General features: G+C 41.9%; 1 protein-coding gene across 3 annotated transcripts in view; it reads left to right on the top strand.

The window, feature by feature from the left end:
- Nucleotides 1-24,475, top strand: part of nlgn1 (neuroligin 1) — a 211,653-nt gene that overhangs the window by 5,747 nt on the left and 181,431 nt on the right. For 2 of the 3 annotated variants that reach the window (XM_053855124.1, XM_053855116.1), the window contains exon 2: nucleotides 11,718-12,473. In XM_053855124.1, the coding sequence (XP_053711099.1) occupies nucleotides 11,936-12,473 (538 nt within the window). In that variant the 5' untranslated portion in view covers nucleotides 11,718-11,935. Of the gene's footprint in view, nucleotides 1-11,717; nucleotides 12,474-13,054; nucleotides 13,115-24,475 lie in introns of all 3 variants that reach the window. The other variant, XM_053855132.1, reaches the window with a different exon arrangement.

Genomic DNA, 24,475 nt, shown 5'->3' with positions numbered 1-24,475 from the left:
TAGTTGCCCAAAAGGTAGGAAAAAAAATATCTAATTTTGATGGGGGTTTTCAAATACTGCTGGTGCAGTGAGGGAAGAGTGATTTTTGGCTGCTTGAAGATCAGGTCTTTAATTCAGAAGCCAACTTCAATTCACTATCAATGGATGCAGAATTTGATGGAAGAATCTAGAACACAGGTCTAGTATGTATTTATGAGTGCAAATGGACCCTGTTTTCTGCAACGTAATATTCATTTCAGTTAATTAAAAGGCCCATTTTGTTGACCCCCGAACAGTCTGCTTTTGGTCCAATAGACATGAAACTCTGAACCACTCACATCTTTGTTTTACTGGCTGGTCATGGTTAATAGATGCCACATTTAATATTTCATGGGCTGTATATCATGATATATAGTGCTAGATGTCTGCTGTCATTTCCAGCCAAAAACTGTATTTACATTCACATTTAAATTGTGCTTCATTTTACAGTTTGTCCTTTTTAATTTAGTGACCAAAATTGTATTGTTTTTGTGCTATGGAATAATTCCCGACACATAACTGTGTATCTCTAAATACAACCGCACATGCCTGTCTGTCATTATTAACATTATTCAGATAATTCCAGAGGTTGAGATGAGTTCTCTGCAGATGTTGTCGAGTGTACTTCCACTCCTGCAGACGTGAACGGCGCTGCTACTGATGTTGACATATTTGTGTGCTCTGATGCAGAGAGTGTGTGAAGAAACACTCAAGGCAAGTGGTCCAGTGTGAAACAGCCTGTGAGTATCACCTCTGCTAAGTATGAGGAAGCAACATCCCCACCTAAATGGAGGAGTCCAAGGAGAGATTGAGGAGAGAATGGAACATTAGATCGACAAAGCATTTTGTCCTGGGGAAGGTCAGAGCTGAGCCAAAGGGAAAGAAATCTTTTTATCTTTAATCTGTGCTTCTACCCTTATATGCTGATCAAGGGTTGCCTGAAGTTGACAGGATCGCAGATGTGAGCAGTCAGGCGTGTAAGGACTCTTCCTCTGGTAGGAGGTGTGGAGTTTGGTCTAGGAACTAGAACCCCCGCTCTTCCACATTGAAAGGTGTCAGTTGAGGTGACTGTGTTATCTTCTTCCTCTTTTTCCTCTCCCTGATCAGACCCGGAACACTGAAGAGATATTATTTCTTACAATGTCTGGCAAAAATGCCTCAGGATGAGCTGTTGAAGGTTTTTGAGGAGCGTCTGGGCCACTTTACTACTGACCCAATGACACATCCTCAGGAAAGTAGAAGACAATGACTTACTAAAAGGCACTCGACACTAGAAAGTACAACAACATTAAACCCTTATAGCATACAAATTGTTTAACAGGACAGGTGTGTGAGACGTGCCATGAGTGGTTTTGAGATTGAGACAAAGTCAAGGAGTGGCACGGTTGAAGATACTTTTCATCGAGAATAATGAGGAAAACCGAAGATGAGAAACGAGTCTCTCAGAAGCTCCTGTGGAGAAGTGTGGCCACAAGAATGATTTGGACACTGAAAGCAGTTATGGAGGACATGTTGGATGAAGAATGCTTGAGATACTGCACCGATGACAGTCTCTCTTCTGACTAACAGTTCTCATTTAAGAAAAAAAAATGGAGCCACAAAGCTTTCAGAAGCAGTGAGGGGACAAAAACTCCCCAAAGAGGGAGGCTTTTCAAAATTGTATCAAACTAAAATGTGGTTTTTGTAGGTGAAACACCAGTGTTGTGTGTTTTATTTTCAGTTTTTTTACATTTTCATTAAAAGGTATATGATATTGCAGACCTGGGGCTTGATTCACGTCTTGTCTTTTTGGTTAAATTTGTTTTGACACATGTATTTTTTGGCTATTGCCACGTACTTGTAAGGTCTTCCTGGAGTGAGTGGTTTTGTGAGCAAAGAACGTTTCACACTATCCTACTGCTTCTCCACTGACCTCTTTGCAAAGCAGCTTAAAATGTCTTCCAGGTGAAAGTGAGAAAAAACCTGGTTTTTCCACCACCCACGTAGATAACAGCCGCTGCTCTCCACTTTATTCACGGCAAGCTACAAACAGCCCCGTCCTGCTTAGTATGGACGCCCACTGATCAACTGTGAGACTGAGAGGAAATATTGAAGCATTGATTCAGCGGAGATGATGGAACTGGATGTTGCGAAGGCATTTGCTGCTTAATACTCTCATCCTTCCAGTGCAGTTATCATCCGTGTGTGTCCGCGCGCACGTGCAGAAGTTGTACGTCATTGCTGACATTTATGTAATATTTACACAACCACATAATGTCTAAACACACGGAGGAGGGATGTAACAAAAAGTACGGGGCATGTCAGAGGATGAGTAACATACCTTTGTGCCCCCTGTGTGTGCACGCACATACGTACGTGGAGAACACTGGAGGCTGTGAGCTGGAGTTTAACTCTGTACATAGACGCCATGGGCAGTGCGCTGCCTGATCTAGACTGACAGGCCATGAACATGGACTCCACACTCCCCCGGTTGTCAGCTTCCACGTCTCTGCGAACAAGCAGCTCCTTCACTGACAGCTAACAGTCGGACCCACTTCTGATAGGATGACATCCTTCGATAGTGAGTCCGCTGTGTATTCGCTTGTCCCAGAAAATGAAGAGGCGAAAACATTTAGAATTTACACAGAACAGACACTCGTTTCCAGCCCACAAGTACACAACCACCAGGGGGTTGGTTATCTTTGCAGCGTCCTACTTCTCTCTGGGGGTTGTTTGCAAGGTTGCTCTGCCCAGAACTGCTTCATGGCGAGCTTATCTGAAGGTGGTGGGTGAAGAAGCTCTCAATATTTCAATGAGATTTCCATATGCTGACCTGTGATGTTGGGCTGGCAGCGTAGCTACGTTCTTTTTTTTTTTTTGCTTGCCAATTAGACTGTGTTTTGTTTAGACGCTCTCTGTGTTTCAGTCGGACACGGCTGTTTGGTGTTGGGCATTTCTATTTTCGCTCTGATTAGTTTGAGACATTTTTAGATGCCATATGGGCTAAGGTTAACAGTGAATGGTCACACGTCACCGTACAAAATCTAAGACGCAGTTTTTTTTTACCAGCCATCGGTTTAAACCTCCTAAAATGAAGTTGTTGAGCGTGGAAAGATAAAAAGGGAAAGAGAATTTGTGCGTCTCATGTGAGGTGTGTGACCGTGTTACATGCTCATCTGAAGTGTTCTATTGAGGGTCAGTCATTCGTTCTTAAAGAAATTCATAAGAGCAGAGGGATGGAAATGAGCCTGGAAATAATGCAGTGGAGTCAGAAGTACAGAGTCAGAGGTGTGAGGAAGAGACGAGTGGGAGGAATTGGAATGAAGACGGAAGGTGAAGATTGAAGAGGGATTTTACAGTTGGTTACCCGATGCCGACCACGTGTGAAATTTGTTCTGAACACCCCATGGCGTTCAATCACCAGTCTAGTGAAGAAATTAACACCCTGGTAGAGAGATGATGATTCCAGAAGACGGAGAGAGAAAAAGAGAAGATGATGGGCCAAAAGCAACAGATGCAAACCCATTTGATGTCGGTATCTTCACTGTAAAAAGTCAAAATCCTACCAATTTTGTTGAGCCTCATTTTCAGTCAAAATACCCACCCTGCATGATTTAAGATACATTCACTTGTATGTGACATTTCAGCAAGATTGGGGGGGACGTCTTTTTAGACAATACAATCTTCAATATTTTGTCTTTTCACTTGTGCTTTTGGAAGGTTCTTTGACTTATTTCATGGTCAAAGTACAGAGTTTTTACAGTGTTCGAAGTGAGATGAGTTTGTCTGCCACCATGTTTACCTCTAATCCTTTGCTCAGGGCACCTCACTATCTAAGACATGATTATTGCTCGAATCGGCAAAGCTGATGATGGACTGTGATATTTACACTGACTGAAAATCTGGGTCATCCTTGTGGTCTACAGAAATCCAACACAAAAATCATGCAAAGGCAAATACTGAAATAAATAGCTAAATTAGTGTGTGAGAAATGGAATGAAACGATGTTTGCGTTAGTCAATAGTTATCAATACAAACCACACACATTGTTATAGGAAAGTCCTTTGTAACATATTGGCCTGGAAGGTGTGATCTGTGTGCCAAGGTCTGCCAGTCATGTGCTGAGATTGGCAGGGTACAACGCCGTCATATGTGGTGGCATTATTTATTTTCATAATAACATAAAACAACAAGAACGTATATGAAAACAACAATGATTGAACGGCCAGCAGCTATGAATGATGTGAGCATTTAAAATGAGACTAAAACGGCTTGATTCTTGATCGATGTGTTCCTCATAAATAGAGCTGCACACTGGTGTTCCTCAAACAGCCATGAAACATGCTTTTATCAGAGATGATGGCCGGTCTAAAGTGTCCTTGGGTGGAAGTGTGAGGTTCAGTCCTGCCCCCCACCCTCAGGCATCATTGCTCCACAAACACATGAAATGAATAACCATGCAAAGTGAATGGATGATCTTGATTCATTATTGTGCTTGTGAGCTCTCCTGGTTTAAGAGCTTTTACCATCTATGAAGTTAGTGTCTGACAGTCATGAAGGAGCAGCAACTCTGGCTGGGTGACGTTTTACCTTGTTTGTTTGATGACCGTAATTACGTCTCCGTGACTCTGCTTTTCACACATCCATCTTGGTGAGAGGCCATATTTATGGGCATGCAGAAAAAGTTGGTGCTGATTCACAGAAAAGCAGCTGTCAGATTTGTCACCGGCGAGTGTTGTATTTATAGAAGAAGTGCATTAATCTGAGTTTTAGCCGCTTGGTACTTGAATGCAACACGGCGTCGGAGTTAACATGAGTTTACACCACTGATCAAATCATTTAACACAATTGACAGGTGAATTGAAAATGTAAGGATGCAGATTCAACATTTGAGCATTTCAAACGCAGGATCATAGAAAAAGTTATTATGAGTTAAGCCGTCTTACACAGCAGAAACTGAGCAGCTTATGTCATCATAATGCTCTTATCCCCAAACTGAGAACTGACACTTACTGTCAAACCACCACATGCGCTTACTTCTCCAGGAAGGTCCACTATACTTGACAGATGGAAGACTATTTGTCAGAGACAGGATGTAGTCGACTTTAACGAAATTGTAGAAACGAAAAAACGCAGCTCCTAAAAGAACCCTGCTGCGTCTTTTCATTTATCTATAACACCTAATGGTTCCTGCTCCAGCACAAGATGTTCCACCTATTGTCTGGGAGAAATCTGGAATTCAGCTTTCCATTTTTTCTTGTAATGGCCTGAAATTGTTGTAAATTACCTCTGTACTTGACTTCAGGACAGGGTGAACACACGTTAGGTCACGGCCAGAATCTCCCAGCAGTATTTTGCTCTCTTTCTAATGCTCTGCCTGTTTCTGGCCTCAATATCTCCACCTGCACTTGACCATTAAATTTGCCAAGATATTAGTGAGGACCTGAGGAAGAGTCCAGAGTGAATCGCTGTGGGGGATATGTTTATTTGGAGAGTAGAAAAATAGAAAATTATAACTTGGAACACTGAGGCACAATAATAGTCATTATAATAAGCCTTGTTTATATAGCAATTCCAAAATCATCGTTCGTCCAGAGTGTGACAGGCAAAACAGAAACATTCATGCTGAAAACTGAAGCTTTAATGATCAGTGTAAGAGTTTCTTCATTGTTTTCAGATCGAAACGTCCCTAAGTCAAGCTTTGTCTTGACTTACCATGCTGACTAGCCATACTGAAGACATCAAATATACAGTATAAAGCAGGATACATGGGGTCATGTAGCAAGGAAAGTAACTTTGGAGAGAGCAGCTGTCAACAGAACTGGGATGAAGGTTTCCTCCTGGTCACAGCCCAGTGGCCGTGGTTGGGTGAACAAGATTTCAAGTCCCAGGACACGGTGCATTTTTGATATGCGGGGCTTACTGTATACACCTTTTAATTCGATACGAGTCCAAGCAGTCAGTGGGCAGCAAGTGTGCATAACCTAAAGTAACCGTGGATGCCGGTCAATAAGCAGTGTCCTCATGACATTAAATATATCTTTCTAATTCACAGACATATGTGACATCTATGTTAAATTTCAAGTGAGATTAGAAAATAACCTTTTTTGTTAACTTAGGTCCCATGAGGTGGAAGTAGAAGGGCATGACCTAGGCCAAGGATGCAATAATGAGGGGATTATATTTCTGTTATGATGAAAAGTCTGTTTTGCAGTTGACTGAAGGAATTCGGGCTCCAGATTTCTCCATTTACGCAGTGCCATGCAGAGTTTTAATTCATCAGTTATGCCAACTCTTAACTAGCTTACTACTGCTTTCTGTTTCTGCATTGTTAGCATTTATCACACTTCATAGAGCATGCTATTAATGTTAACACCATTGTATGATAACTTCATATCTTGATGTCAAGATGAGTCAAGATCTCAACGTAAATCATTTTTCCCACTGCCACAGCTTTACATTCTGGACGAGTTGGGAATGTTGGGAGTCACGTCTTGAATATTCACATATTGATACGGCAACAACATATCTTTCAGCCCCAGTTTGTGAAGTACCAGCTGTGGACTTCATCTATTTAGAAAGACTCATGAGCCTCTCACCATAACTTTCACCTAACCACACTACGTAATGCTATTACAAACGACACGATTGGGAAATTGAGTACCTTATTATACATTATAAACCTTTTTTATAAGTTGTGTGTTCAAGTTTATGACTATAAGCATTCAAAGACAATTGTATTGCCATTAGTGGCACTGTTGTCTTTGTCCTTGTTTCCGTTCGTTGGTAGGGCGCTAAAAGGAGCAATGACAAGAGGCTACTTGGAGTGTAGCTCTCCAGCTCTGTGACGCAACTTCTGTGGTCAATTGGTCACTTGACTCAGCTCGGTGGGATTTTCGCTTTGGTGACATCGGAGTCTTGTCAGTGCTTTTCACAGTTTGTCCACTTTCTTCCATGGCTGTGAGTGTGAAGAGCCCAGGAGGTTCTCAGATGGAAATGGTGGGCGGAATTCAGAACCCCACCAAAATAGCTCAAAAAATATAGGACAAAGGGTGAGATTGACCATCTGATCTTCAGTTATGAGGACTGTGGTTTGTACTGAAGAAGAAAGAGATCATGCAAAAGAAACGCCTCCTGATTGATCTGTCAGTCTTTTTTCCTCACCACCAAATTACATGCTGTGTAAGTGACTGACAGAAGAAGGTTGCAACTTTAAGCTATTTACTTTCCCGTGGAGATTGTGAACATTTTCATTACCTGGCAGGTGATCTGGACCAAGGCCAGTGAATGTCTCCTCGCCAAGTTTTTCAGCCTTGTTCAACTTGGACGCAATGTTCAGGGATGATATTGCATTTTCTCTACTTTTCGCTACTCTCTTGTCATTTCAGCCCAAATGTATTTTAATATGAGACGGAACATTTATTTCACCATTTTCATTTTTGGATTGTTGATTGTGTGTGAAAAACACACTGAAAGGACTTATTATTTAGTTTCATATTTTGAACTGGTTCGAGGCAAAATACAGTAATATTACTGCTTGCGGTGGGGGGCGGTCTGTGCACGTGCCTGTTCGACTGGTTGTGAAGTCCACTCAGAAGAGCAGGAGAAGGGTACCTTGATAAGGAATCTCAAAGCAGCACAACATAAAAACCTCTCGCTCACACACACACACACACACACACACACACACACACACACACACACTCTAAAACCATTTTTACTAGCCAAGCTTCAAACCCACGTGGATGTCTGCATTCGCACAGATTTCTCAGGCTTCTCATGAGTGTCATTCCCGACTTATATGTAATGACTAATAAGAAATATTTATTATACTCAATTATTAATCATTATCATTTTAAGTCACTGCATTATACATAAAGTGGGGAAAAGGAAACCATCCTGACCATGAAACAAGGGTCCAAAATAACTCCAAGTGAGCGTGAAGATCAAGTGTGTGGTGACAGTGATGTTCAGAGACAGTTGACATTCACACGTGCAGGAGAGACAAAAAAAAGTCAGACACCCTCCAACAAGGAACCTTCAAGATACACCAACACTTTTGGCGTGTTTGTAGTTATGCAAGGCATTAAGACCCTCTGTAATGCAACGGGTGGCTGGCAGAGGTCTTAAAGGATGCTGACGTTTCTGGAGGAGGACAGAGAAAGAGTGGCAGATCTTAGAGGTTCATGCTTAACGGAAGAGAAGCCATATAGAATCTTGTGGTGTAAGGCGGAAAAAGTCTGTCAAGATGATGTCTGTCATTTGGGTATTAATTTGTAATCACAAGGTATTAAAGAAGCAAAGTTACAGAAGATTGGGGTTGAAAAAGCTGAGATGTGACACTGTTCAGACTGATGAAGGACGTCGGAGGGACAATGGTGCACCACAGAATTTTGACAATTACATTTGAGCATGAGCACAGGCGGTTCGGGGGATACATTGGGAAAACATGCTGAGGATGGAACAGCCAGGCAGGAGAAACAGACGAAGGAAAAGAGCAGCTTTTTGGCAAAGCAACGGAGCAGGTGGCGCCGACGTGCGAAAGTAAGATGTGATGCGTACACACACACGCACACAGAATCCACTTAGAAGCCCAGCTAGTGTTTCAGATTTGAATGTTTTTTTTTTAACAAATATTGGAGGGAAGGCAATATACACTTGTTTCCTCCTCTGCAGTCCTGCTTTCCTTACCATTTCACCAACAGTTGCAATCTTTTCCATGTGAACACATTCACGGCAGATGATGCCGAAAAAGCAGGAGAAGAAAAGCAGCTCATGCATGCACCTTCTCCAACTTCAAGCATATTAAGTAGCTGTATTAGCATCACAACAACATTCTGTGAATGCAGTCTTTTCTGCACTCCAATAATGGAAATCATTTCCGTTTCCAAGACAATATCTGGTGAATATGGTACGGTGACGATGGCGTATGCAAAAGCTAGTAGCATTAATAGTGAAGAGAGGAATGGTGCTTCCTTCACCTCCATAGTTTGTTGTCAGGTTTTCACTTGAATATGCTGTAGCTGGGTGGTTTTGTTGGTCTGGATGACGATGGTTATTCAGCTTGTCGTGCCACTTTACGTTTACCTGTTTGCACCAAATATAAAATATATATAATAAATATAAAAATTTACCGATCAACTGTTTTTCTTCTCAAAACAGCTGATTTATGGAAGCACTCCTGCAATAACTACCACTCCAAGTGTTTGCTCATGGAGTTGTGATGGAGTTACTTATGGTGAATATAACCTTTCCAACAGCCTCTCGTGTAGGAGAAAACATAGGCTTCAGAAAGACCTAATCAGGTGGGATCCTCACCTGGAAATCTTTCAACCTTCACTTTTAAGATCTGGTTGATCGACTAAATCCTGGCTAATTAATCTGCCTCGTCCTTCTCTCTAATCCTTATCAGGCTTCATAAAAGCTCGGATTAAAGATAAATAAATCATTTTTCCTTTACCTCTGCTTGCCATTTGAAAACCCTCAAAAGACTTGTTCTGTTTACCGGCTGCGGTGTGCTTTGAAGACGTGCCGCAGCTTAAACTTGATTGCTTTTGTGATCTCATGAAGGGTGATCTTATTATTAGCAAAGCAGAGGCGGCCCTGGAGGAACAGTGGCTGAAGACTCCTATTACTGGCAGGAAAAAAACAGAAAAAATACTGGTGAGTTAAGTTGATGGATTCTAATGGCCTGTGCTAAAAACGTCCTCTTGCTAAATTTCGGATGTGAAGTTTGCAGCTTCCACCAGATTTAATCCAGTACAAAAAAAGAAACTTCATTTCACACAGCACACTGCCCCAGTGGTTGCAATGGTTTTTATTGTAGTTTTCACCGGAAAACAATTATTAATATGGCAAAGCGGAAGTCATTTGGATCCTGCCAGACATTTGCTCCAGATCAATGTTGATGATTGTTATGAGGATTGACCGCAATGACTTTGTTTCACCTAGCAAGTCCACTGTCGCTAAATCTGAAGTAATTTTCTGCTAATACACCAAAAATATTCCTCAGCGTTCCTTGTTTGACATGATCCAATGGGACCGTTTAGCATGCCTCGCTGGGCTGCAAACAAAAGTGTTTTAGTCGGCAATTCTTCTGTGTCCCTGAACAAATAGCAGAAAGTGCTGACATTTAAAGAGAGCCGACAAAGCACTTTATCCCCTGCCATCAAACTGGACGCTGATATTGTCGGCTGATAACTGTGTTGCTCTCATGTGAGGCGTTCGGAAGTTATTTTCAAATACCGATTTCTAATTACAGAGAGTAGCGTGCACTCATTCCCCAAATTAACAGTCACTCAGTGTCGAGAGTGGATCTCGCACAAGCCTTTAAACGGCAATCCCAAACATTGTCTTGGGCCATTGTCTGTGATGACAGTAAAAATATTTATAGCATTTTCTCATACTGCACATGCCTCTCGCTGCTTCCTTTTCTTTGCATTGTTATTGTTCGACCAAATTCTGACAGGAGTTCATTGTCTGTCAAGAACTCGTATCAGAGTGGAGAAGATAAGACGTTCCTCTGAGAAAGTCAGTGTCGAACTGACAGCTGAAACATTTGATACGCTTCTTGTTTCTCAACCTGCGGAGCAAACGCTCACCCCATGGAAAGCTCACTGCTTTAAGCTCAGATGAGGCTCTGGGTTTGGAGCGAACATGGGGTGAACTGACCCTGCTGTGCCTGAAAGATCCTAACAAAAAGATGAATCTGAATATACCTAAAGTAAAACAGTGTTTTCTAGAATAATAACATTTTGCCATATAATTACAGATAATGTTTTCCTCCAAACAAATAGTTATGTAAACAGAGAAGTATCACAGTAGTTTATATGGGAAGTAAAGGCTACACTCTTTTTATTACTCCATTTATAAACTCCAGCATTTCACTTTCCAAGGCCCTTGCAGTATTGTATTGAGGATCAAACCTGGCAGGATTATTTCAAGCTCTTAGACTGAGTGACTTTATATTGTATAAAAGTATTGTATAAAAACAAAATCAGCATTATTTGCAATAAAAGATAATAATACAGTAATTTGGCTGCAGTGTAGTGCTGCGCCAAAAATAACTAATATGTAACAATGCTCTTGTTTTAAATATATTTCAACCTGAATTGATAATGTTTTGGGAAGCAAATATTCGTGATGAAATTAGTGCTAGAGTATAGAGTAGAGTATAAACAATGACACTACAGGACAAGAGCTGTTGTGAAATAAATATTTATCTTGACCAATAAAAGAGCATCAATTTAGCTTCAATGTAAATGTACAAAACTAATACATTTACAATTATAATGACTAGCACTATAAGATAAATTAAGATTTAAATGCCATTCTGTATGTTACCTGGGTTGGATTAAGAAACTGTATAAGTATGACCCAGAAAACATGTAAGAACATGAAATATTTATAAGTGGCCTATGTTCTATGTTGTACTTCACCCACAGAGCTTTACTGTACCCGAGGCAGCAATAGCAAAGCTGTGGAATGAGCTGTGTCTACGAGGTGGTCTACGTCTTACATTGTGTGGTGCTAGTCCTGCTTCTTGACGGAACCTTGATCGCGAATGTTGCATCATGGACTTCTTAGTTATTTCATGGAGGACCACTTAAGAATGTGTATTTACTGAGCTGTTGTCTATGTTTTAAGAGTATCGGTTACTGCTGTAGTTGGTGTATGAACATGCATTTTAACCAAGTTGTTTCTTTGGTTGTGTCTTTCAGGAGCCCATGAGGACGGAGTGAGCACTCATCCCTATACTCCTTCCATCCCCTGCAGTGACCAAGTCACTTGCACATATTGTGAAAAGTCCGACAACAACAGGCACCTCAGTATTTCTGAGCTCTCCGATGGCACTTACTTACCCACCAGATGGTTAAGTGGATACCATTCAAAGGTTTTTCCTGCCGCTGCAAGTGTTGATTCTGAAAGAGTGTTTTGAATGGCTCAGTGGAGGAACCATTTGAGGACTGGCTGTCGGAAGCGTCACACAGCTCAGAGGGACAGCGGAATCATGTCGCACGTTGGGCTTGAAAGCAACCTAAGTGCCGGTGGCTGGGCGTCTTCTCTCATGTGGCTTCTCCTTCTGCTGCTACACTCGTCCGCAAGCCCCACCTGGGCTCAGAAACTGGACGAAAATGACCCGGTGGCCGTCACTACTTACGGCAAATTGCGAGGAATGAAGAAGGAACTTAACAATGAGATCCTGGGGCCTGTTGTGCAGTTCCTGGGCGTCCCGTATGCCGCCCCTCCTACTGGTGAGCGCCGCTTTCAGCCCCCCGAGCCTCCTTTGCCTTGGCCGGAGATCCGCAATGCCACACACTTTGCTCCAGTCTGCCCTCAAAGCATTGTGGAGGGCCGCCTCCCCGATGTGATGCTCCCAGTGTGGTTCACCAACAGCATGGACGTGGTGTCCACATACCTCCAGGAGCAGAGCGAGGACTGCCTGTATCTCAACATCTATGTGCCCACAGAAGATGGTGAGTTTGCCTGTGGGCCGTGGGGAGAGCTGTCGGGTATAGATGCGTGGATGAGTGCAGAGAAGTGAAATGTATATATGTGTGTCTGTCTGTGTAAATGGAAGGAAAGCATGACTTTTGCGCATGAGTATTGTGCACGACTTCATTTATATGCGTACACATGACTATAAATGACTTTCCTGTGCGTGTGACCTTAAGAAAATGTGTTCCCCACGTTTCCACACGTCTTTTTCTCCGCTCACTTCCTCCCTGACTTCTCTGTCTAAATGCTCTATTCACCCTGTGCTCTGCTCACCTCCTTCACACGTGTAGCTCATCATCTTCCATTGTGCCTCGCCACAATCGCCGCAGTTCATTAAACAAGACGCTCCTTGTCATCATCATCGCCAATTGATTTGGCTGACTGTCTGAGTGAGCGGCTGGCCACCGAATAGACAGAATACTTCACTGATTGAGCTGGTGTGATCCATTCTTCCCTCCTGTCTCCCTCCGTTCTGTGTGTGTGTGTGTGTGTGCATGCAGCACCTGTGTGCACATCCAGGGGCTCCATGTTATTCTTTAGTCTTCTATTCATTTTACAGTCAAAAGAATATCGAAGGAATGTGCCAGGAAACCGGGCAAGAAAATATGTAGACAAGGAGGTATGTATGATCTGAACACCACCTACGCAGCCACACTGAAGGTCAGGGGGCCACGGGAGCGCTGACACGGCCATTCCTAATGAACTAAGGAGGAGACCCTTCAAGACCCCAACACACCAGCAGCTTATCTTGTTGAGCCTACACACTCGTGCACGCACACACCGTGATGTAGTTTCATGTCGTCTTTCACAAGATGAGCTCAGGTTAGACCTTGACAGTGTAATCTCCATTAAAAGAAGTGGAGTTGTGTTCAGGTTGGCTCGGACTACTGCATCAAGCACTGTTTCATCAAGATAATGCCCTTTCCTCCAAACTGTGTGTGTGTGTGTGTGTGTGTATGGACGTGTGTATTTAAGAGAGAGTGAGAGACACACGGAGGCTGACGGTGCCCTTGATAAGGCCTGGGTGTTAATGTCATTGTCTTGGCAGGCGCCTACATTATCACCCAGTGTATATTCTTCAGCGTCTTGCCACGCAGACACATGTAGAGCGTAACCTTGAGGGCTGTATTTCTCCTCCTTCAGCAACTTCACACTGAGGCCAAAACCACACGCACAGAGTTGAAGACACCTCTCAATATATTGGACCCGTCCCAGCAGTGTGAGTGAAATAGTGCAGCGAGACGTGTGTTTGTGGGCCAGATGTTGGCCTCCCGCACTAGATGATGCTCTGTAATGTTGATGGTGTCATCTGTATCATATTCAGTTGAGGGATGATATTTACCAGCGCCACAGCAAACTCCAGTTAATGATTCAATATGAGCTTGTCAGAAGTGCACCTGCATCCCTGGAGGGGTGGGGCTCGTGACCCCACACAGTGTGACTGCCTAATATTTCATGCAGCTCTTACAAGTGAGGGGTTGAAACTCTCTATATTTTGAAATAATTCACATTTGAACAATTCCATAATATTTATATTGAGCTCTACAGACGGTTTGGTTTCTTGTTCAGGTCTCCAAATATGCTGAACCACAAGAATTGTATCACAACTCAACTTTTTGCATAAGATGAACAGTTAAACTAAAATTGCACTTCTAACACTGATGAAAAAAACAAGCTTTACATTTAAATGGATTTGGTGTATTACAAATTAATTTTTAAATGAAAATGAAATCTATGAAATATGCTAGATGTTCCCCCGTGTACATATACAGAGATCTTATTCTTGGCTCAAGCTCCTCAATCATGTGTTTTTATTTGTACGGATTTGCGTTTGCATGCAGGCTGGTTTTATTTATTTATTGTTTATTCTATTCAGAAATGCCACCAATAAACCAGGGAAGACAAAATGGCAGTGACAATTTATCTTCATGGAACATATACGTTTTTAGGCCTATTGTAGTTGACTGCTTTGCTCCACAGGGGGCTGCAGCAGTAGTGGAGCGGAGGAGGAGGAATGAAGGTGGATAAGTGCGGCAGAAAATGAAAGTGATGGATGGAGAAAAGTGATGGGTTTTTTTTTTTTTTTTCGGTGGAAAAGGGCAGTTTTGGGGATCTGGTGGATGAGCTGCCTGAATGAGAGGTTGCTGTCAAAGATGATACAGAGTTTGCACCTGTGCGGGGAGGGCGGTTTTGGAAGAGTTGGCTGAAGGTTGGTGCGGAATTGAGGGGTGAGTCATACGATGACAGGTAAGAATCAAGATTTTTGTTCCAGAATTCAATGACATCTGCTCAGAAGGGAGGGCACTTTTTTCTTTCCTACTTTTAGATACACTGAAGGGTCTTTTGTTCAACCAAATGAGTGAGTGTGTGACCAGCCTGGTGACCTTGTCCTGAGTGCCTTTAGGCCTTACAGCCCTGTGTCTCCACTGGTTCAGAAATTAATGGGAAATACCTGCCACAAGTTCAGGCCAGCACCCAGTAGGACCAAGGTCACTTCAATTAATCCGTTGCAACGGACGATCCATCTCTTTTTTATCGTCTGCCTGCTGAGACTTGGCAGTAAGACTCCTAAATAACTGTTAATGATGTTTTAATCGAAGGGAATAAGAATATCGAGAGCTTTACTTTATGTCCCCCTGCAGTTAGCTACAGTCTTGAGGAGCGAGGAAGTCGGCCGAGGGGAGAGATCCAGAGATGGACAGTAATGAATAGCAATGAGGGACGCGGGTGGGGAGCTCTGTGAGAGGACAAAAGCAAAGTGCCAGCAGAACCAGTGAGCAGTGGTGAGAGGCAGTGTAATTGCTGCGGGAATGATCTATGTGTCCTGTTAGAGGCCACTGCACTGTCCGCACTCGCTACAACAAGTCTTGTGTAGTTAAAAGTAGAGTGTTTGATGCTTCGAGAAAGGAAGGACAGTCATTAAGTTATAACACGCTGGGATCGAGGTCTCTATAATGAGATTAGACACCACAGCATTCCGGCCCCCTACTTTTCTTTTGTTGCTGCTGCGCACCAAGTCGCTCTCACAGGAGCCGGCAAACAGTAAAAAGAGAAGTAATGTACCCAACCAGTCGCTGAAATGCTGTTGTTTAAAGGACCTGGTACAGATAAGTGAATGAATGCTTTAAATGCCAGGATGACAGGAATTCATTCATCCACCTCCCATGTTGAGGGCCGGTCCATACTGAAGATTTGTGTCGAAATAGTGAAATAGTTATGACGCAGCGACACATTTTATTACAAAAAGGCAAACGGAAAAACACGTTGAGGGAAATTTGTTTGAAAAATATGACCATGAGGAAGCAAAGATGTAGGATATTGGCAGAAGAGGAGAGATGGGTTGAGACACGTTCAGCAACACAACTAGTCTCATGGATGTGATAAAGCACTTTGTGAACCAAGGTGTAAAGAGTGCTTTATATGTAAAACTTTATTATTATTCAATCCGAGATTGACCTACATGAGTGTGTTTTTCTTATGCACACACAACACGTATTAATTCTGATCATAGCAATGTGAAACATTGAACCAACTAACTTGACACATCGTGTCATTGTGTGATCGTCTTTCCAGCTGGATCTAATAAGGAGGTGGGAATTTTCAGAGCTGCCGTGAAAGTAGAATCAAGCACAGTGTGATGTCACATTGGGCTTCACTCTTAACCGCTCATTCACCTGGATTTCTGATGTGTGAGAACTTTTTATAGCATTAACTTAACTAACAAAGGAAGTTAGCATCGTCCTAATGAGGGACTTAATGCATCATGGAGAGGAGGACTTGAACATTTGAATTATAAGAGTGAGACAGCAATGTTGGACTTGGACATTAGTTGCTCTTGAAGTTATCGACATTAAAACAGACTTTGAAAGGAGTAACATTAGAAAAAAGGTCCTGTCATCATAATAAAGACATATTCTAAGTAATAGGTGAAAGTGAAAACAGGACAAAATACAAGCGAAATAAAGCAGGTAGTAGACTATTTCTGACAGTAGGCCGTCAAGGGACCAGTACCCTGAAAAGTGTGGAGGCAGTTGTTGTCTTCTATCACGACAATGCATACCCTTTATTGTGGAACATTTAGGGACTAATTTATTGTGATCCTCCTTTTGTGTAACAGTTTGGAGAAACACAAGCCATTCAGCTCAACACGAATGAGTATGGAATACCAGGGTGATAAAATGTGAAAATAAATGTGGAACTTGAAATGGAAATATGCAAAGCACTCCTCACCTGAGAAATGAGACTGAAATAAAAGTGGATCTATTTGCTCCTGGCGTTTGTTTTCCGTTCCTTGTGGGGACATTGTGAGGGTTCTCATGGCCATAATGCTTTCCCCAGCCACTCACTCTAAACCTAACCGTCCAAAACAAATGACTAACCTTAACCTGAACTCTGAACCAAACTTAAACCTAGTGATTTTGAGGTCTTCATCCTCAACTTGACGTTTGGGCCTGTGGGGACCGGAAAAAGGTCCCTGCAAGGACAGTGTTTTGTCAAGAATTGGTCCCCATGAGACAATATAAACAAGCCCACCCACACACACTTTGAAAGATAAATAGTAAGCCGCTGCCTCATCTTATTTTAAAGTCGAGCTCTGCTCGTGAGTAACAAGACACACTATTCAGGACAATGGGTCACATTATAAAAGATAAATGTCGGACAATCGTACATCCTCACTCAACATTTGTCACGGTGGCACAATCACACAGGGAAGCAGTAGTGCTTTCTTTGGAGTGGGTGAACGCATGCTTGCTGAGCTGCTCCCACCAAAAATCCAGTCATCGCCACGTATGATGTTCAACATAAGCCTTTCGACGTTGGCTATTGGTGGTGGTTGATAATGTTTTGGATGAGGCCAGGAAGAATAATATGCTCTTCTTTCATTGATCTGATGACTGTGCTCTCAGGTACAGACATTTTGTAAACAGTGTCTGTTAAATGACTGATGTGGGCAGACATTTTCTTCCCTTGATGACCTCTACCAATGATGCAGTGGTGAGCAGAGCTCAGAGGATTATTGTCTCATTTGTCCTGAGGATAGGTTACTCCTCTGTAGGTCTGTGCAGAGGCTCAGTGAAAACACATGACGCTCAAACTCACCTGCAAATGCTTGTTATTCCTACCTTAAACAGCTCCTTCACTGACACGCCAGGATACGTCAGGAAGAAGGTTCTCAGCGTTGGGGGCTGAGGAGTCGTCTCTGCTGTGACAAAAAGATTATTAAAATGTAATTTAACATTTCTTTGCATGCATTTCCGAGCTCTTTGCCTGTTGTGAGCTGCTGGCACATTCACACCCTCGACTCTGCGGCCTGTCACAAAGAATTATGTGAAAAAGAAAAAACATGCACTGATGTAGAAATGCATGCAGCAGGGTGAGGGAAAGTTCATACAACTGAAATTTAAAAACTCCAAATCCAAACAATAAGGGTTGCGTATGCCACATCACTAGTTTGAAAGTAGGAAATATTAATGAAATTTTTAAAAGTTGATATAATGACTATATATATATATATATATATATATATATATATATATATATATATATATATATATATATATATATATATATATATATATATATATATATATATATATATATATATACATATATATATATACACAACCAACCAATATATATATATATATATAGGTTGGTTGTGTTATGTTCAACACAACCAATCATGTCAAGTCCAGTTTTCCTTTTTTTGTCTGTTTTTTAATGGAGAATTCATTCAATTTTTTTTTTTTTTTAACTGTAATTACAGTAAACTTCCTATTTACTGTAATTATCAACCTATTTTTATTTGGTTTATTGTGTCTAATGTGCACAAGTTGTCACCTTACGCCATCAAACCAGGTCTTTTAAAGCTCTGAATTCTCCATAAAAAAACAGACCAAAAAAAGGAAAACTTGACTTGTTCATTCAACCTTATTTTACAACAAAATATCACGTTGTACTGTTGTGACTCCAGAATACTGCAGAACAAAATGCCACTGTGGTGACTCTTTGAACCCCCTCAAATATTGCCCAAATAAGTCATATCAATATTTCATGAATGACTACTAGGATATGCTGCTGAATTTGTAGCCCTTTGATGAACAGAGCTGCTCTGTCCTCCGGTGACAGCAAATGTTAACTGTTCCGTTAAACTCAACAATAAACTGAGTTTCACGTACATATTTGCTCTCTGTATCATGTGTTTTCTTCACTAAAAATACTGGTTCTTGTGAACAAAAAATGCACTTTACTTTATTGCTTACGTACAGTATCGCAATATATCATCACTCCTGTATTGGGACACGCATCTCTAGACTCCTGCCAATACATCGCCCTATGCAGAACACCAGCAATATGTACTTCATTGGACTGAAGAACACGACTACAGATAGATAAACACCAAAGCTTGGCTGAGATCTAGCATCTCTGTAATGGACAAGCCGAACAAAGATGAATGAATATCCAGAAGTTTACGACTGCAGTTAATAATTAACAGTAAATTATCTCCGGATGTGTCCGACTTCCCCTTCTTTAAACACTAAAAGATCAAAATGAATCCCTGGAAGCCCAAATGCTGGGCCAATTACAATCTGCTGTGCACTGCTGCCAGCAGACACCAGGGCCGCCGCCAGCCGATGATGAGCTTTTTCAGACGACTGCACAGAGCCGTCATGCCTCCTGTGAACGCAGCCAGGCCCCTTTTAAGGTGTCTCTGTGGTGGGCTGCATCTCCCTTTATGTTACCTTTGTGCTGAATTATGCTTTTAAAAGTAGGACATTCAAACGGATAACTAGGCCATTTCTCTGCACATGATGAAGCTGTTTAATTTCTTAAATGGTTCCTCAGCTACTTTCACATGTTGCATTATTCGGCTATCAACCAGTCTCCAGAAGACTTTTTGGACTTTTTCCAGTCCCGTCTCTCATGATGTGCTCAGGTTGGTCTTTTCTCAGGTCTCCAGCCTTCCGTCAATCTGACCTATTCTATATTTCACTCCTTCTCTTCCTGCCCTTTTCTCCTCCTCGTGCCTTTTCTTCCTCCGGCTTTGTCCCAGTTTTGTTGTAACTAAAGGAAGATTCCAGTGGGAGGCCACACGCACTCGCACACATGCATGCAAACAAACCACACAGCCATTGGAATGCAGAAGAAGAGCCCTTCTCGGGTTGTGGTCTCCCTGGAGGGGCGCTGTCACCTCTACTCACTTAACTTCTCCACACGGCTGTTTCTTGCTCCCAGCCTGTTGTGTTTTTGTCTTCAGAGATTTTATTAAACGTTAGGAGACTTTCAGATTTTTCGGGAGTTTGACATGATTGGTTGTGTTGAACAGTAGAAGATATTGAGAAGAGCCCATCAACCAATATTAAACTGCTTCCTGGAGGGTAGCAGAGTGCTGAAGACAAAGCCAGCTACAGTAGTCGGGAGTCTGGGGACCGAGCGGGGCAGTTTTCGGTCCAGTTATTGAGAGTCACCCATAAACCTCTGTGTTTTGAACGCTGTGGCCTAACCAAACATGGACTCTCGCGTTAGGATTCCTGTTGACATTATTGGGTGGCGCTGGTGTGTCCACAGGCTTCAAGTTCGTACCTCAAGGAGCTAAAGCATATGCAGTAACTCTGGACCTTCCACAGCACAAAGTGATTTTCTTTTTCAGTTCCATGTCACACTGCACGATCCGGTGGATGTTACCCACACAGTAAATCCAAACGTCTGCAACGTTTGCCGGAAGCAATTTAAATAAATAAATAAATAATGTCAATCATGTACAGATTCAATTGCATTCAAATGTTTGTCCTAGTTACACAATATACTGCTGTAAGCAATGTCAACTGGATATGACAAAAGCATTTGCATCAGGCATGGTATGCTGACAGAATAGTGAGACTTGTTCGTCTTTATTGTCACTGCTCATCAGGTTTTTCATTGAGTGCTGAACTGTTGCAAGTAAAATATCAAAAATATTTCAGACATCTTTGCGTTTCTTTCAGACCATTTTGATTTCTGTGAAAATAGACTCCAATCTAAATGCAAATTCATCTTTTACTTCACGTTGCCGCCTCAAATGAGCATGCCAATTCTGTTCTCAGGATCCATTAAAGAAAAAAATAATGGCTTTCAAGAGACAGATTGTTATTTTAATTTGAAGTTAGTCAATAAATGTTAAAACAGTTCAACTCTGCTGGATAGCTAAGCGCTGAAACTCCAGTTTGTCTTGCTCTTTTTACAGTATTTACAGTACATTTAAGACAGTCTTGTGATGAAGGGTCAGGTCAGGTGAGTAGTAGTATCAGGAAGCTGGTCTGGTTTTTCAGAACTGGAGGTATGTCTTCTCTAAACACAGTGTTGGTGTGACACATTTTGAGATCCACGGCGTGTGTTTGCGACTAGTTTGGTCCTCTGTTTGTGTAAACCGCCTTCTACCCTCCAATTAGTTTTCGATCCAGAAGTTACAAAGTAGCATCCTCCCACTTAAACTTGCACCTCAGCACGCTCACAAACATGAAACGCTGCTCAAGGTGAAACGCTGCTCATACATATTCAGGACACAAGGATTTCAATAAATAAGTAAGCAGCTTATTTTTATTTCCTGAATATGAAATGAAGGGCGTTTTAACCTTCAGCATGGTGCCAAATCCTGCCTCCGAAGGTCCAGGTGAGGAAGCAACAGCTTACTCACCTTCCCTTGCCGCACCGGGATTGTCGTAACACCATCCCATTACAGAGATTCATTGAAAAAATAAAAATAAAAAAGTTTTTCTTCTCCACATCCTGTTTGCTGCAGTAGTTGTAGTGGGGACACATTTGGCCTCATGTATTTTTCAGCAGCCGCAGCAATGTGAATGATGTGGATAGACGCAGCGTTGTGAAAAGTAACAACCTCTCCCATAGTTTCAATTTCGCTTGACATTATTTATGGAAACTCTTTCCGAAATGGCCTTACAACAGTGTAATGCAAGAAGTCATTTGCTTATGTGATGATGGAACATCGGTGGCGAGCTAACAAGGCAATAACCTTAGCTTCCACACACAGTCTGCGGCGGAGAGCAGTGAGAAATGACAGTTATTGTTACACATTACTACATATTTCAGATTTTTCCTCGTCCCCAATTCTTGTTTTGATCATTATGATTCTTCAATGGTGCAATGTTATGGTTTTGCGGTCCACAAAAGTATTCTCATATATTATCTTGAAGCTAGAATTGTATACTTGAAGTCCCATTATGAATTATAGCTCTTCCACATTGTGTCGCACCAGCAGTTTCCAATCACACTCTAGCAGATGCATACATTCTGGACCCTGCAGAGGTCCACACTCTCTCAGATTGATCTTTTATTAGACTGCTGCTGTAATAATACAATCACAAAAATCTGTCTTCTTTCTCATTTCCATACGCCTTACAACGCAAAAACATTAACCACGGCCGCCCACTTACACTATATGAAAACTAGTTGTGCTTTTAACAATTTGTGGTTATGAGGAGAAACATTCATTAGCACTGAGTTGTTTCTGTATCCACGAGCTGAAAGGAGTTAAGAACATGCGTACGCAGCATTTTATTTTCTTTAATGTAGCCATTAACACAACGAAGCTAGCAAAGTACAGTGGTTGATTAAAAGATTCAAAATGATCCTCCATGCTGGTCACGGGTCATAAACCAGAGCTGTGCAAGGTGTGGTCTGGGGGTCACATTACATTATATGAGTTTTTGCATTGTTTTGTGCTAAAACTCATATTAAGTAAGACTCATTTTATCAGTGCTCCTTGTATTTCAAAATAAATTTATACAATATATAGAAAAAATCCCTTCTAATTGAGTGCTTTCATTCAATGTTGAAACTAAATGCTGACAAAAAAGAAACAACATATTTTATCCATACAGGTATAGTGCTGTGGCAAAATTATTATTATTAAACAGATTCAATCATTCAAGAAATGAAATCTAAACCACATTTAATAAGATTTTATTTTTGTTATTTATTTTTTGTTCATGATTTTTTTTTTATCAGGTCACTCACATTTGTCCCTGTATATATTGTGGCCCCTTTGGAAATCAAATTGCCCACCACTGCCACACAGTGGAGCCAATTTGACGGTAAAATTGTGTCTTCCGACTGATAATTTTGAAATTCCGTCCAAAAATATAAGCCTATCCACATCTACAGCATGGATTTACCCGAGTCTTTATTTTAACCTGACATTATGTCTTTTGTTGGCAATCCACTTTGATACAAAAAGCTGGAAATATCTGGACTTAACTTCCTTTATAGCTAAAACAAAATGCATTGAAAATATTTACCCATCCATGTTGATGTTAAAATGTCAGCGCTCCTTATTACACAGCTAATAAATCTTGAAATTGAGGCTTGGAAATTGTTGGATTCACTGTGTTTTACTTACATTTCTCGGGGCTGAATGATATGGACTGAATTTCATTTTTGATATTCCATGCCAGATATCTCGATAGTAATGCAATACGATAAAACTACACTAATCCTAACCAGTGAAACCTAGTAAATAAAAACATTCTAAACATGGGTCCTAAGTTTAAGCGTCAGAATTATGATTCAACCTGCAGACTGACTTGTTGTCAGGGAAAGAAGACAAGGTTGGTTGCCGGGATTGGATACATAACTGTACCATAACACAAAGGAAAAAAGTCAGTGAAAGAGGAGATTCTAGCTACTGAGGGGCCACCAGGCAGACAGTTGAGGCAGCAACATCTGAACAGGTTGACCTAACCTGACAAAAATTGAACGTGCCTTGCGATTGAAAGGAGGTCAGAGCACAGTGGGTGTCACTATTTGATGCATATCAATCAAGCAGCAGACTGAAGTGCTGTTAGATGACATTACAATTCTGGATGTATTGTGCAGAGGCCCTTTTTTAAACCAAACTTGAAATACGATGCCATATTTTCACAAGTTGGTGAGTTTTCTCATTCTCTTCGACAAATGAGGTACTTCATAAACCACAAAACTGCCACATTTAAATGTTTTACATTTTAAAGATGTGACAAGCTGCGTACTGCACTGCAACATCCTGGAGGTAAAGAGAATGTAACTGTCTACAAATGCAACCATGAGTGCTCCGTGTGTGTTATAATTGAATGTACAGTTAACAAAAACAGGCGTCGCTCTGAAGTGCAGCTGCCTAATTGTGTTTCTGAGAGCGTGTGTTAAACGGAAGCGAGTTCTCTGTCGAGCGCATGTAAAGAGGCAGATTTTGCTGAAGAACACAGCAAACGCTCGCCTCCCTCTCGCACACGTTTGCAGCACAACTGGGGTAATTGGGCTCACAGTGTTTGTGTTGCCTGCTGATTAACTCCTAGCAAACCTTAAAGAGCCGATCATGCGGCAACACGCTTTGCTGCAGCCGTGGGGAGAGCAGACATGCCACCGGAGCTAGACAATCCCATTTACCTACTCTGCAAACCAGGGTTTCACTCCACTGACTAATGCGCTCTTCTATGAAACATGGAACCCCAACTGGGTGCAACAGTGTGCAGGGGGTGATGAAACTGGCTGCTAGGGCTCTGCCAAGTCGCCTTTATTATGCTGTGATGTTGAACTGGAGGAGCGGCGCGCTGTAGAGCTGGACTCGTGCCCGCTGTAAACACTGATACACACAGAATGCCACTCAGTTCTCTGCAGGGTGTGTGACACCGTCGACTACTCCGGCTTCTGAGCGCTGACTGGGGGAGTGCTGTCCTTGAAGGCTGTATTTGTTCTTTGTTGTGCTCGGGTCTTATGAGCTCTGTTCTGATTGGCTGGTGAATCGACTCACCTGGATAGCTACTGTAATAAACGGGCAGCGTGGAGACAAGCCTGTCCACTTGTGATCGCACCAGGTGTCAACAGACACTCATCAGAATGATGCTTCTGCTGCTGCGCAGCTCTTCCACCTGGAGATGGACACGACTGTCAAACTGTCCGCCATCAAACTTTCTTGATCACTCAGGAAGTGATGAAAGGTCAGACGCTG

The sequence above is a fragment of the Synchiropus splendidus genome, chromosome 1 (assembly GCF_027744825.2).
Source record: "Synchiropus splendidus isolate RoL2022-P1 chromosome 1, RoL_Sspl_1.0, whole genome shotgun sequence".
Taxonomy (NCBI): Eukaryota; Metazoa; Chordata; class Actinopteri; order Syngnathiformes; family Callionymidae; genus Synchiropus; species Synchiropus splendidus.
This window is presented reverse-complemented; position numbering and strand designations above follow the sequence as displayed.